Source organism: Rhagoletis zephyria, unplaced genomic scaffold, assembly GCF_001687245.7.
Source record: "Rhagoletis zephyria isolate East Lansing unplaced genomic scaffold, Rhagoletis_zephyria_1.1 Rzeph_scaffold_07859, whole genome shotgun sequence".
In the NCBI taxonomy this organism is placed as follows: domain Eukaryota; kingdom Metazoa; phylum Arthropoda; class Insecta; order Diptera; family Tephritidae; genus Rhagoletis; species Rhagoletis zephyria.
The window spans coordinates 14,197-29,438 of record NW_016164941.1 but is presented as its reverse complement, the minus strand read 5'-3'; the positions used below and the strand labels follow the sequence as shown (position 1 = coordinate 29,438).

General features: G+C 34.6%; 1 protein-coding gene across 1 annotated transcript; it reads left to right on the top strand.

Moving 5' to 3' along the window:
- The first annotated feature begins 7,271 nt into the window (after window positions 1-7,271).
- LOC108374570 (xenotropic and polytropic retrovirus receptor 1-like) lies at window positions 7,272-13,380 on the top strand. The gene is made up of 8 exons (XM_017630547.1): window positions 7,272-7,377; window positions 7,451-7,846; window positions 9,273-9,534; window positions 10,736-11,106; window positions 11,175-11,517; window positions 11,731-11,897; window positions 11,961-12,094; window positions 12,167-13,380. Exons 1-8 carry the CDS (start codon window positions 7,309-7,311, stop codon window positions 12,444-12,446), a joined length of 2,022 nt encoding a protein of 673 aa, XP_017486036.1. The 5' UTR covers window positions 7,272-7,308; the 3' UTR covers window positions 12,447-13,380.
- Window positions 13,381-15,242: the final 1,862 nt, after the last annotated feature.

Below are 15,242 nucleotides of genomic sequence, written 5' to 3'. Positions count from 1 at the left end.
AACTACGGCATTAATTGTAGTGTTTTTGTTGTAAATTTGAACTTTTCCAATTTCGAAAAGTGTAGTGCTAACTTGACACACGTCTAATTTCTCTATGAAGCTATTTCACTCGTTAAGCTTGAAAATTAGCACATCATTAGTTTACTAATATGAAATAAACAAAAATTTCCAAACAATGCTTGCTAACACACATAATTTACACGTAAAAGCAATTTTTTTTCTTTTTAAACTTTTATTAACACAACTGTTAGTTAGCCACCAAAGCTGATTGAGTTGCAATTGTAATTTTTATATACTGAAAATATTTGTATTTATGTATGTATTTTTGTAGATACCTACAATAGGACAAGGGACACGAATTTCGATACGACACGGTATTCTATACCGATATTTTTTACTCGATAGTTTTAAAGCGATATTTTTTGGAATCAAGAACCAGTACCAAATTAAAAAGAAAATTACCCTCATTGCCAGAGTCGTGTCGAATGCAAGTCGCTTTTCGAGAGTCGAATTGTATCGAAAACTTCACGTCATTGCCTAAAGTTTCCACTAGACTAGTGAGAAAAACTTGGAGGCACTGTATAGTTTTCGACGATTTTCGTCGTTTAGTTATTTCGGCACGACAGTAGACAATGCCAATGTTATCGAGTCGTACAATTTAGCCTAATTTACGACTTACGCAATGAGGCTGCATGGATTGACAATTCTTCCCGATATAAATTGGGCTTTAAAGAACAGAAATTTGTACTATTGTTTGTATTGCATGTAGCGGAATTGGAACCCGCGATCTCGATGTTTTAAGTCAACATCTCTAAGTGTAAAAATAATAATAGATTGGCGCTTACACAATATGCATATGTAATATCGGCATAACATGTGCGCCTTGATGTTGTGCCATAAAGGAGGGTCCCTACTGTTTTACGCCGACTCTAAAGGGCGATTGCTTTTTTTTTTGATGAGAAGCTATTTTTCATGGCAGACAGCGGCCTACACACGACACCAATGTTCAGAGAAATTTTTTTGGATTTTGGCATCGATATATGTCGATGTCGACTCTTTCTATTCCGATATTAATGGGTACCCGATATTTTTACAGCGGTACTTTAAATGAGTACCATATCGATACTTTCCGTTCGATATCGTGTCCCTAAATAGGACGCCCCACGCTCCGCATTCGAAAATCGATTCTCCTTCTCCAAGTGAATTTTAAAATTTGGTCCATTATGGCTCTATTTAGTTCAGTCATGAGTTAGACGGGCTGAATATGGTGCTACTTAATCGATAAATTTTTAGGATTACGATTACTGTTATAGGATTGCTAAATATTAAAATTACATTAATCGAAATCCCAGGTAATCCAAATGTAATCGCAATCTTAAGTGCCCAGCTGTGGCTTGTTGTACCGCGACTTTTCATTGTTCGCATGTTTTTTGTGTGAATTTAGTCATGCAAATGAAGGGCTGAAACTGGTGTCATTAGATATGATTTTCCATTTACTGCCTTGGACTGCGTGTTCTGGTCTTTGTAATTGATTTATTTTTAATGGCATTACAAAATATGAATCTATTCATAAGTAAGTGAAGTAAGTATTATGCCTATTATTTATTTTCAATAAGCAAGTGAAGGAAGAATTGTAATCTACAGGGCCACAAGGGAAAGGGAAATCGAAATGTAGAATCTCTGAGCTCAGCTAGTCTATAAGTTTTGGGTTCGTTGATCACGATGCCGGTATCTACATACATACATATATCACGCCATAAAGTTTATATCATGGTGAAAGTAAAGGAAATTGAAAAGAAGGATATATCCTCTAAACGACATCGAAAGGTCACCTTGGTTAAAAGATGAAACCGTAGCTGGATGTGAAAAGTCTAGTGCATTTACAATCCGGGTTTAAAACAAATATATTTGAATTAAGTAACCTCGAGGTGGCCACCATGGTTCAGCGATTTGAGAATGTGTAAAGAATAATTTGAATTAGAGGACTCCCCAGCTTCTGCGAGTAAAGCAATGCACTATGGGAAATTTGAGCCTATTTTGTGGCAAAAAGTTAATTTCTTGACTTGCTTGAAATTAATTTTTTTGTCTTATCTTACAGAGAATACTTCAGAGTAAAAAACTGTATTCTCTGTTTTTCGATAAATTGACTTACCGTTGATTTGGTAACCCTCAAACAGATAGTTTCGAAATTTTCTGTAAATGAAAAATGTGTAACTTGATTTTGTGCCACTTTCAAATGCGTGTATCTCGTAATCTATTTGCTGCTTTTCAAAATTGAAAAGTGGAAAGAAAGAGTGACGGTTAGCAGAATATTTACCAATTAAAACTTGTATTATAGTTGAAAGGTTGTGCCAAAGAAACGTCCGCATTTAAGTGACTGTCAAGTGAAACTGTACAGTTAAAAAAAAAGGTTTATTTAGTGTTTTAAAAAAATGTTTAAAAACGTTAAAAAAAACTCATTATAAATCGGTAGAATAGTCCCTGATCTCTTATTTCCCCATAATCTTATACTGCGATTTTGTGCGATATTAAAGAAATTATAATTTTTCTTAGGTAACTACTTGGTGCAAAATCATGAGTTTTATGAAATAATTCACGGTGTTACAATTTAAAAGTTGGAAAAAAACCTGTCAGATAACAAAGAGAAAGTTTTAAACTTAAGGTCAGTGGAGGAGTCGAGTCGATATTTAAAATAGAACGTACGAGGCATCTGTTTATTTGGTTGGGGTCCACTGGACCCCGTGTGACCATTACGCTATTTTTTGGAGGTGTGACCATTACGGGTTAATTTATGCGCGGCAAGGCCACAACTTCTAGTCCTACTACTGGGCTAAGTTTTAAATTGATATCTCAACTTTTAGAATTTTGGCCACAAAATAGGGTCAAATTTCCCATAGTGCAATGCTAAACGTTGTGTCCATCGATATAGCAGGAAAAGCCACCACTGTCCCCGTCGCGGTTCGACTACGAAGCAACTAGCCCTAAGTTTAGTTCTAACTACGAGCATTCCAGAATTTTAGAAAGCTTTGAAAGCATTGCATTTTTTATGGATGAATCGAAGTTGGAAGGAAGCTTAGCGGACGGAGTCTTCTGCAAGGAATTCTCTACCAACCTCAAATCACTGCAGTGGGCTTATTACGCTTTATGGGAATTTCTGCCGCAATAGAGCTATAACTGGCTGCGTTGTTTGGCATGCGGTACTGTCTTCCCGAAACCGTATGTATTTCGTTCGGATCAAAATCTTAAATTTCAGGTCATATAAAGACATTGGTCATGGCGGCATCTCGCTGAGGATTGCCAGTCACGCAGGCGTCATTGTCGTTCTCGAAAAGGTACTGCCCGATTAAGATGTCGGCTACTCAATACACCAGGTTTGCTTACAACATGGCCGCCGAGCGGTAACAATTTCATTGTTTTAACGAAATGGCAAAGCTTTGAAAAATAGCAAATGACAGGTCTTTATGAAAATGTGGGGTGCTACACCTCATATTCGAGTGGTAGTTGTTTGTTTGTATGACTACTGGGTAGAGCCGGCGGATGTACTGGTGGACGCTCGAAGACTTCTGGCAATGGTGAGACTAGAAACCCAGAATATTTTTCGTGGTGGAGTTTTAAAGAAATTATCCACATTTTCGTAAAAATTTTGTCAGGCTTAAAGGATAGGTCTTTTCGGGACAAGTTCAGAACCTTTTCGGGTCTATGCCGGGTCCAGTTCGGGCCTAGTTTGGGATTTTTCCTGCATCATTTGGGGACTGGTTCAGGACCAGTTCGGGACTGGTTCATAATTTTTTCTGGACCATTTTAGTACTAATTTGCGAAGGTTTCGGCAGAAGTTCAGGACTAGTTCGGTACCATTTCGTGGCTACTTCGGCACCAGTTCAGTTCTTTTCCCGATCTAGTCCCGAAATGCTCGGACCGGTTTCTTCAAAAATTGATATTCAGTCGTTCTGTACATTTTAGAAATAAACTCAGAATTCGCAACTGGTGTTTCGCAGGAGTATTCTTAAGAGGCAACCTTATAAAGAAGTTTACTTGAACAGACTTATTCTGATCCATTAATTGATCGGAACTTCAGCACGCGTAAAAACAAAATTTCATAGTACGAGTTAAAGTATGTTTACATATAGATAAAATCTCACTAACCCCGTTTACACAGGCAAATCTCAAGGAACAGTTAAGTGCCACCGTGATCACATTAGTCTGCTATATTAACCAATTTAAATATATTTTAACTTAATATTTGTTTAAAAATACATTTACAAACCCCATTTCGTTGGTAGCGTCCATTTTTGTTAACTTTTTCTTTTGGTATTTCTCCTCTTCTTCGCAAAAATAATCCATACAAATAGGTTGGACACCGAAAAGTTATCGGTTTAATCTGAGATTTATTTATAATTACAGATTAACGAGGAACGAATTTTGTATTGCTCATATTTTTTTTCTAATTACAGATTAGGGAGTTAAGCACAAAAATGAGGATAATCTACTACATGTAAACCTAGTATTACACATCTGATGTAAACCGGTTTTATAAAGTATTATAACAATGATGAGTAGCGATAGTTTAAAACTAAATTCATGTTTTTTTGCAATTTCTGAAAAATAGTTGAGCCGTTTATTTTGAAAGTAGTACAAGTCTTTCATGCCGTTGGACTTCAGTTATCACACAGAGAAATTTCCGTTTTCAAATTTGTATGGAACGTTTTATTTTTAAAAACGTTTTGACCCACGTTTTGCACCTACAATATTTATTTAAATTTTGAAAACGATAATTTTCAATTCAAATTTCAAAATCCGTTTTTTTGTTTTTGATACGAACATTTTCAAATCGTTTTTAAAAACGATTGTTTGATAATTGAATATGCGCATGTTGAAATTAAATCCTAAAATGTTTTTTCTTCATTTTAAAAATGTGCGTTTTCAAATATGATATTCAAATTTTATTTTTATTAAATCACAACAAGTCGTTTGGTACACACATTGTCAAAAATATAGTGATATATATACATATACTTATAAATAAGTTACAACATTTAATAAATGAAATACAGATGTTTTACATATTACTATATACATACATTCAGATGTTCATGCCTTACTTCCAAGCTGGGCCTGCTAATTTTGCTTCATGCTGGTCAAATCCTGTAATTTCAATTAAGAAAGTATTAAATTATTATTTAATAACCCATAAGTTTTTGTAAGTTACTCTTACCAAAGCTTTTTGCGGTCAAAGAAGTCCACCAATGTCCCCTATATGCAGTTAGGGGTTAGAATGGCAGTATTGTTTCTATATACTTCATCGCCTTTTCTGAAGATTGAAGTAACTTATTTATATGAACACAATTTTTCCGACAGGTAGCTTTTTAAATTCTAATGGAAAACATTTTAGTTTTAAATACTTTTCATACCTAATTGACTGAAAATAAATTAACGTTTTTGTTTTAAAAATGTCTAGTTTTATTTTCCTTGTTGAAAATTGTGTCGCACTACAACTTGTTGGGACAATCTTCTAAAATGTTTCATTTTAGTTTTTAAAATACGCATTTTTGACGCTATTTCTTTAATGTCGTTTGTTCTCCTCAGTATAAAAAGAGAATATTTTATAAAGATCGTTTTTGTTTTGCGAATGTTTCGTTTTAAAGTCGTAAGTACAAATACTGTATTTTTTATTTTGTATGAAGTGAAATTATATCAAAAAAAGTTATTTTACAATTTCTTTTAAAAACTTGCGTTTTACCTGTATCATTTTCTCTGTGCAGTATGTATGTTATTCGTCCAACTCCATCAGCCAAAGGTAAGAAGTTTTGTCATTATTTTATGACGGTATAACGTTTTACAGCTGCATTCAGTTAGAAGTAACCAACCATTTAAGTACAAGAGGTAGAAAATGACTTATGCCACTTTCAGAATAAACGGCTCAATTGTGTTTTACACACAAAGGGAATTCTTCGTCCTTCCGTGGAATTAATTCTGTATTTAAAAACTTTGTTTATTTGTACTTGGAATTTACTAGTTTTGATAAAAATCAGTTATGTATCAATCTAGGCACAGTTTTCATCAATCTCGACAGATCTTTGCAATTGGTATTATCATTATCAATTGCGTGGAATTACCGCTGGCAAAACGCAGTTTGATTTATTTGAATGTGGTTAGCTGAAAGGTAAACAAACTTGTACGATTTACAAAAATAAATACATGTGTACATATGCACATTAGGGTGGTCCAAAATTAAAAAGTAAAGTCGAAAGTTCTATGCTCTCACCCACTAGGATTGCTCTTTTCCTAAAAAAAATATATCCCTATATTTTATTTTGAAATCAAGAAATATTTAGGTATCTTAAAGCGCTCAAAGTTTTTCATGTATTTTACTTTTCGTAGATATGGTATAGAATTCTTCAGAATCAATATTTTTAGATCGCGGAACTCTGTTTCTCTTCAGGAAATTCCCAATAAAAATACATACACAATTTTTTGTTTAACTATTTTTTCATAGTAACTATATTTGATAGGTCGCTGGTGTTCAAAAATGGCAAACTAAGTAATTTGGTATTATTACTAGGAGTCTCCTGAAGAGCAACAGAGTTTTTCGATCGAAAAATATTGATTTTCAAGAATTCATGCCATTTACAAATACATACATGGAAAGCTTTGAGCGCTTTGAGCGGCCTCTAAATATATTTTGATTTCAAAATAAAAAAAAGTAGAGGTATATTTTTTCGATATGGAACAGTCCTAGGGGTGAGGGCATTAAAATTCCGACTTCTTTTTTTTTTGATTACCCTAATGCTCATTCATATATCGCAATCAATCGTTGCCACTGTTCATATAATAAGTATGTATTTGCATATGTATGTATGTTGTTATTACAAATTGGTTATTTTTGTTAACCAGCAGGTTTGGGGTGGGCAGTGAAGCTTCATTGCTTTGGTGATTGATCAAACAAGGCGCGTGATTTGTGACATTTCTTTTTTTTAATAAAAATTTTAAGAAAATTGATATGTAAATACATATGTACATATGTATCTGAATATAGTACATATGCATGCAAGAGGTTGCTTGTACAACGATTTATCATTATTTATCAAAATCTTGCGGTGAAGTGTAGACAAGTATGCATACAATTTAGTTGACTCATGGTGACGAAGTGGAACTTAAGTATTTTAGATAAAAAAAAATACGTAGGGAAGACGTATTTTTGAATTAAATTTGGTCTTACAGTCTTCACATACGAGCACTTGTTGGATTGAAACTAATTTTTCTTTTATTTTATTCATTTCTTTCACAACAGCGGATCGTTGAGCAGGCAAGATGAAGTTCGCCGAGCATCTGTCGGCGCATATAACGCCGGAATGGCGCAAACAATATATCAACTATGAGGTATTTGATTTCACCAAATAAGCAAGTATAATAATTTTTTAACTTTCACACATTTTCTTTTCATCTATTACAGGAAATGAAAGCCATGCTTTACATGGCCGTCGAAGAAGCGCCCGCTGTCGATAGCGTTGAAGATGAAGTACTTGAAAGACACTTTGCTAATTTCGATGAGAACTTCTTTCACTACTGCGATAAGGAATTGAAGAAAATCAATACATTCTATTCGGAAAAGTTAGCTGAGGCAACACGTAAATTCGCTACACTCAATGCCGAGCTGAAGACATGTATCGATGAGTCCGAACGTTCGGCGAAAAAATCGAAATCACTGAAGAAGCCAGGTTTGCCGCATCGTAAAGCTGCAGAATTGAAGCTGGCTTTTAGTGAATTTTACTTAAGCTTGATTCTACTACAAAACTATCAGAATTTAAATCATACAGGTTTTCGCAAGATTCTCAAGAAACACGATAAGGTAAAACTAGTGTTGGCAACCAACTGCACTATGGTCTGGCGACTACTATTTGCTGGCCAAAAGTTGACAAGTAACCAAATTGATTTGAAACTTGGTGTTTGGGGGTTTTTGTTGTCGTTGATTTCGAATCTGATGTCAGATTTTTTTAAATTCAAAATGGCGGATCCAAAACGACGACCAAATTTTATAATTTTCTCCTTTTCACCATAAGCTCATATGAATGCGGGGTTTTCGAGGTCGCTGATTTCGAATCTGATGTCAGATTTTATAAATTCCAAATAGGTGATCCAAAAAGGGGAGACAAAATTTTATATTTTTCTCCTTTTCACCAAAAACTTTTATGTAAGGAGTTTTCGAGGTGGCGATGTCAGATTTTTTTAAATTTAAAACGTGGGTCCAATGTGAGGTTGTCGGTTTCGGAGCAAAAAAATTTAAGTTCAAAAAAGTAGACCACATTTTTGCTATATACTTTTCCCTAATCATACATAGGTGCTTCAAATAAAAACTCTTCCTTTTGGATATACATAAGTATCACGAGAGTTTGTATTTGTATTTTATTTGTACAAATTTGTACTTAAGTATGTATTTGAAAATATACTAGCACAACAAGTCTATTACTTATAATTAGACTATGTATTAAGCTAAAAAAAAATAACGTACACAAGTTCGAAAAAAATGCAAAAATGCATTTTTCACCTATTTACTTGCATATCATTTTTGCTCTCTCCTTGCAGTAGGTGTTATATTCTTCAGGGAGCACTCCTTTAATAACATTTTGCAGCAAAAAGCTTAAAACGACGGTGGAATCTTAGCTAACTGCTTCTTTTCAAATATCGAAAAGTACGGCAAAACACACGTAGAAGTTTTCTATGAAAAAAGTCCATTATTCAAAAAATGCAAAAAGTACAACATTATTCAAAGCTTATAACTCTAATTTAAACATTTTCATTGCCAAGCTTGAAGACCGCCAAATGCAGCCCATTTTTTATAGCTGAATGAAAATGAATTTTATTTTATTTAGCAAGCTATATTCTAGCATTCTTTTTGTTTATCAAACAAATATTACCTTCATTATACTTTTCCACTCCATTTTTTTAAGCATCTTTGTCACTCGAAGACGACTTATTCCAATTCGAACTACAAGAATGCTGACTAAGATACAATTTTATTTTTACTTTTTGTAGAAATGTAAATTTTACCAGCTGGTATCTCATTGGAAAAGCTCTTTAAGAAAATAATGAGTATGTAATTTTTTACTCTGGAGAATTGATTAGTGAAGGGACGAAAATAAATCGATTTATCGATACATTAAAAAATGACTTTTGGCCAGCAAATAGTAGATGCCAGATCATAGTGCACTGCAAAGTAAAAACGAATCTGCATACTAAGTATGTATGAATAAATATGTAAATTACTTTTCTTACAGCTACTGCGCGTCGACACCGGTGCCAAGTGGCGTCAAGAATATGTTGAAGCTTCACACTTTTTCACCAATAAAGATATCGATAATATCATCAATGAAACCGAAACCACCGTGACGACGGAGTTAGAGGCTGGCGATCGCACACGCGCCATGAAACGCTTGCGTGTACCGCCACTTGGTGAACAACAGAGTCCGTGGACTACGTTCAAAGTTGGTCTCTTTTCAGGCAGCTTCATTGTGCTTGCTGTGGTAGTGGTGTTGTCGGGTGAGAAGAGATTTTTTAAATAATGATAAGGGATGCTTTCTAGCAATTGAATAATTTTTTATACAACATAGGTATAAGGCCTTCTAGTTTAGTCTAAATATATGGAGCCCTAACCGCCAAAATAACGTAAGCGACATTTTTTTCAAAATTTTATTTTTGATGCAGAAATGTACCTAGATGCTCCAGGAATATTTCTGCATCAAAAAGAAAATTTTGAAAAAAATGTCGCTTACGTTATTTTGGCGGTTAGAGCTCGATATGATATTAAAACTTCGACTAACCTTTTCAGGAAAGTCGGGTATACGCTACCGATATGACTCTGATTTTATTTCAGCAGTATTCCCCCAACTTTGGTTTGGGTTAGTTTAGATGCAGCGTAATTCGGTTTACGAGACGATCAGTACCTTCACGACTGTTATAATTTGTAATATGCATTTTTACTTGACGAGTTGCTCGTTCACTACTGTTACGATTCGAGCCCAGGATTGACCTTCGGCACAGAAAGTGCCTAATTGAATCTTCCTCGCTCACATTGCCTCAGCTTTTGCCGTTTTTTCATATTTAACTGCGATCATAATGACCTTGACATCTTAGAATGATCTATTGTGGGTTACGAATCATTTGAATCGGCCATAGAGTATTGAAATTTTGTAATATGATCACTATACGGGGTTTAATAGAGGTATTTGTGGTCATCTTTTCAACAGCCTCGTTTACTTCGATATTGCTATGCCCGGAAATCCTGAAAAGAGTTAAAATGAAATGGCCCTGAACAGATGGAGTTTTTAATTGTTCTTCCATTAAAACATAATTTTTTAGAAAAACTGATCTAAGCTAGCGATGTGTATATATTAGGGGTGCCAATCCCGGCATCCTGGTGTTTTTCAGGTCTCGAAAATCCTGGGATTTGCTTGTTTTAATTCAAGGAGCCCGAAAAGTTTGAAATATTGTATTGAAAGTAAGAACTTGCTTATGATTTTTGAAGTATCATTTTTGTAAAATGTCGTTTTGGCATTCTTCAAACCGAAAAATATCCCAAATTCTTGAGATAACTATTTTCTGCTAATATTGGCAACCGTAGTATGTGCTATATGTATGTAAAGTGATACCTTTTAATAAAAATTTTTACTATTTTCGTTTTAAAAAAAAACTATTATTTCTCACTTTTTTCTTTACTCTTTTTAAAATTTCTTTCTTTTAGCGATTTTTCACGACATTACCGGCGAAAATCTCAAAGTTACGTTCCGCTTGTATCGCGGTCCTCTACTCTTAATTGAATTTATTTTTCTCATCGGCGTAAATATATACGGTTGGCGGTCGTCAGGTGTCAATCATGTGCTTATCTTCGAATTAGATCCGCGTAATCATCTCTCCGAACAACATCTTATGGAATTATCTGCCATATTTGGCGTTATATGGACATTAAGTATGTTAAGCTTTTTATACAGCGCCAGCCTAAGCATCCCAGCATTCATAAATCCGCTTACACTCACTATTGTGATGGTGGCATTTTTGGTAAATCCATTTCATGTTTTCCACCATGATGCACGTTTCTGGTTATTGCGCATAACTGTAAGTTGAAGTGTATTTATGTCAGCAAAGCAAGCCTATGACGTAGACAATCTCGTTTTGTTTCATAGGGTCGCATGGTAGCTGCGCCTTTTTTTCATGTTGGTTTCGCCGATTTCTGGCTGGGTGATCAGTTGAATTCACTTACCACGGCATTGCTAGATTTCGAGTATCTGGTGTGTTTCTATTTTACTAATGGCAATTGGTTTGAGGCGCAAGATGCTACTGTGTGCATGGAAAAAGATTTTCTAATACGTCCGATATTTAATTGCTTGCCAGCTTGGTTCCGTTTTGCTCAATGTCTGCGGCGTTATCGTGACACGCGCGAAGCATTTCCTCATTTAGTCAACGCTGGAAAGTATTTCAGTACTTTTGCTGTGGTGATATTTGCAACGTTGAGAAGTTTCAATAACCGTGAGTATGAAATAATGGACTTTGAAAGGGATTAAGTGTTGCTACAAGCTAAAACTAGGTGGCGTGCAGTCGACGCCAGATGGCATCGACTTAATATGCAACGCAGATCTTTAAAAAACAAATATGATTATAACTCGCTTTCGAATAAAGTCGTCATACCGATATATTAAGCAACTTTTCAATTGAGTATTTCTTTTTTAAATATCTATACAGGTTACTATTCAAGCACATTTGATAACCCCTATACTTGGCTATGGATTATAGCCTCGATTATATCCTCATGTTACGCCTATACTTGGGACATAAAGATGGATTGGGGTCTGTTCGATAAGAACGCGGGCGAGAACACATTTCTGCGCGAAGAAATTGTTTATTCCACAGTAAGTGCCAAACATACAGTGAAGGAAAAATAAACAGTTAAATGTACTTTTTAATTTCCAAAGGGATTTTACTACTTCGCCATCATCGAAGATTTGGTGCTGCGTTTCCTTTGGGCCTTATCTTTTTACCTGACTGAAATGAAAATAGTTAGTGGTGATATTATGACATCTATTACAGGCATTTTGGAAGTATTCAGGTACATAAATCTATAGTAAATGTAATTTGTAGACCAATCTAAATAAGACACAACTTTTTAATTGGCCATCAGACGCTTCGTTTGGAACTTCTTCCGCCTGGAGAACGAGCATCTCAATAACTGTGGTAAATTCCGTGCCGTTCGTGATATTTCTATTGCACCAATCGATTCATCCGATCAAACACAAATATTGCGCATGATGGACGAACCGGAAGGTGTTATTAATCGCTATACTAAAACCAATCGTCCGAAGCCGAAAAAATCGAAAGATCCTGAGAAACGTAGCTTACTGCAGCCACGTGGGTCAATGCAGGACCTCAGTATCGATATTGACGGCACGAAAAAGTTGTAAATTCACACATGTGCACTTTTTTGTGCGGAAAAGTGTAGCAGCAGAACCAATTAGTTGCTTAAAAGTCCTTCGCTGCTATAGGCAGTGAAATGGATACTTCCATTGTGAAAACTGAAAACTGATAAGCAGACTAAGTGACAACGTAAAACTTAGCCAATAAGCCATATTCATACTTGTTTGCCAGCAATTTTGTACACAAAACGTTTAGTTCAATTATTCTCTTGGGCATTAATTTAAGTACTTAAAGTAATAGTTAATTCTCGGTTTTTTTCTTTATTTTGTACCGCAGCTATTACATACATACATACATATGTACCTATTAGGCCAGCTAAATGTGAAGTGCAGTGAAATTCCCTTTTATTTTGAGCGTTCATTTTGTAAACATTCTACAATATTAGTGTAAACATATTCGGCAGTATTACTTATGTACGTAATTACAAATAATTTTTCGTACTTACATATTTTGTAAAGTGTAGTTTTTTCTCGTACTAACAAATTCAAGAATAATTTGGTATGCATAATTAAAAAGACAAAATACTAAAACTATTTAGACTTGATATACACATACGCATATACATAGTACATGCTATTGTATGTATGAACTGAGACAACCGATTAGTTCTTGCTAACCCTAAACATTCCTCTAATTGGATTCCCTTCAAATGGTAAATATTTAGAAAAGTTTTATAAACGAAACAGCGAAAACCAAATTTATGAAAGCCCTTTGTTATCGTTTTTCTACGTAGAAAGCCTTAGGCGTATTTTTTGGCATAACCAAAATATTAAAAACTATATTCGCTCATTTTATTGATGAGCGATTTTAAAAATATTGTAAAACCCGAAGTAATATTGATCCTCCTTTGATTGTAAGCGTATAATATTTAGTTGAACGAATTATTCTAATATTAACACTTATGATACTAATAATAACTAACACATATACATACAATAAAATCGGAATTTATGAAATGAAATAAATTGTCTTTGAGATATTCATGCACATGCAAATATGTGAAATTTAATCCAACTGCAAGTTGTACCCGTATTTGTAATGAAAACAGTTAATAACGTCGACTTTTAGGTGTTGCCGCTTCTATTGCCAATACCCTTCGAGAATAAGGTGCCTCCCGGTGGTGCTACTTGGCAACTCTTTTACGGCTGATTAGAGCGGCAGCCCCTCCTAAATAGAAACCAACCTTGAACAACATTATTCTTTAAAATCCCAGTTTTAATTCCCTAATACTTTCTTCTTTGAGGGCGAGGACCAGCTTGCTTCGGATATTGAGCGAACTCCAAAGCTTGTCTAGCCCTTCCTGGTTATATCGGATATCTACCGAGTGGACAGTACTTTCGCCACAGCCCTTGTGACAAAATTATGGATACTAATAAAAATGCCGGTCCGATTGTATCATGAAGGTACGCCAGGTATGGGATGTCTAAACGCTAATCCCTCTCTTTAAAGTGTAACAAATTGGGAGCATTTTTGTTGTTGTAGCGGCTTGCTTAGCCCTGCCTAGATCGGCTTATCCATCAATCGTTGTCGTGAACTCAACCGACAGGAGACCCAGAAAGTGTGCTACTCCGATTGGGTTAGGTCCATAGGGACTCGCGCGCTAGTTGAGTGGGATTTAGAGGCCAGGTGAAGAGGTGTCGCGAGTCGTCTGTATTTATCCTGCTCAAGTGGGATTTTAGCCTGCTGCTGTGACCACAGCGAAGATGGGCTAGGTGGTGCGTAGGGATGGCAAACAAATTTAATAGTCAATTAACTAATCATATGATTATTCACAAGCCGAAAAAAATAATTAATTGCAATAATTGAGAAATAATCGATTGATCGAATTTTTAAAGGCATTGTTTTACAGTGAGTGTTCACAAAAACACTTCCATAAAAAAATCTAATTGTTTTGTTAATTAATTGTTTAAAAAAAAAAATAAAACGAGTATTTTTAGCGGCGATAATTATTTATTACTAGCAAATACCCGGCGTGCTTGACTGCACCTTAAAAGTATTTTGATAGTAGTTTGATACCCGTATTGTAATCAGAGCTGGGTAAATGCAATTACATTACAATTACAATTACATTCCTCACTAATTGTAATTAGGATTCAATTCCTTTAGTTCACTGCAAAGGAATCGATTACTTTTTCAATTCCTTGAAGTAATTTCAAATGGAATTGTTTTTTTCTTTAATTCCATTACAAGGAATTTCATATTGTAATTGGAATAAATTACGTGCTACTAATGTAATTTCTTTTATTTCAATTCCTTTGAAAGGAATTGAAAATGTAATTTTTTTTTCAATTCCTTTGAAAGGAATTGAAAATGAATTGATTTGAAAAGTGTCAAATTCAACTAAATTTAAATTAACGAAAATTAGAGAATACGAAAAAAGTGAGAATAATCTAAAAAGTAAAAAAAGTGAATTGAAATTGGAAGAAGGCAAAAAATAATTGATATAGTAAGTGTTTATTGTGCTTGTGCTTGTGTGAATGTGTTTTGTACATACATTTCCATTCTTATTTGACGTTAGTTTTGTTGTTGCCATTCTTTGGACTAAAAACTTGGTTTTTTGCGTTCCTTTACTTTTCCTGTTATTCTCTTTTAGTGAGCGCATTTTGCTTACGCTCTGGCATTTTGACACTTTTCAGATTTTAGTCCAAAAAGATAAGGAATGAACCTATTGTAATACTTACATTACTTATCAATTTACTTAAACTGCAATTTTCAAACAGGTGGCAACTTCCTTATTTTTTTCTATCTGTATTTTAAGTTAGACCTCTATCAATGTATCGGTG

Coding starts and splice junctions, on each gene's coding strand:
- LOC108374570 (XM_017630547.1), top strand. CDS start 7,309: ATGAAGTTCGCCGAGCATCTGTCGGCGCATATAACGCCGGAATGGCGC. Junction 7,378..7,450: donor AACAATATATCAACTATGAG/GTATTTGATTTC, acceptor CATCTATTACAG/GAAATGAAAGCCATGCTTTA. Junction 7,847..9,272: donor TTCTCAAGAAACACGATAAG/GTAAAACTAGTG, acceptor CTTTTCTTACAG/CTACTGCGCGTCGACACCGG.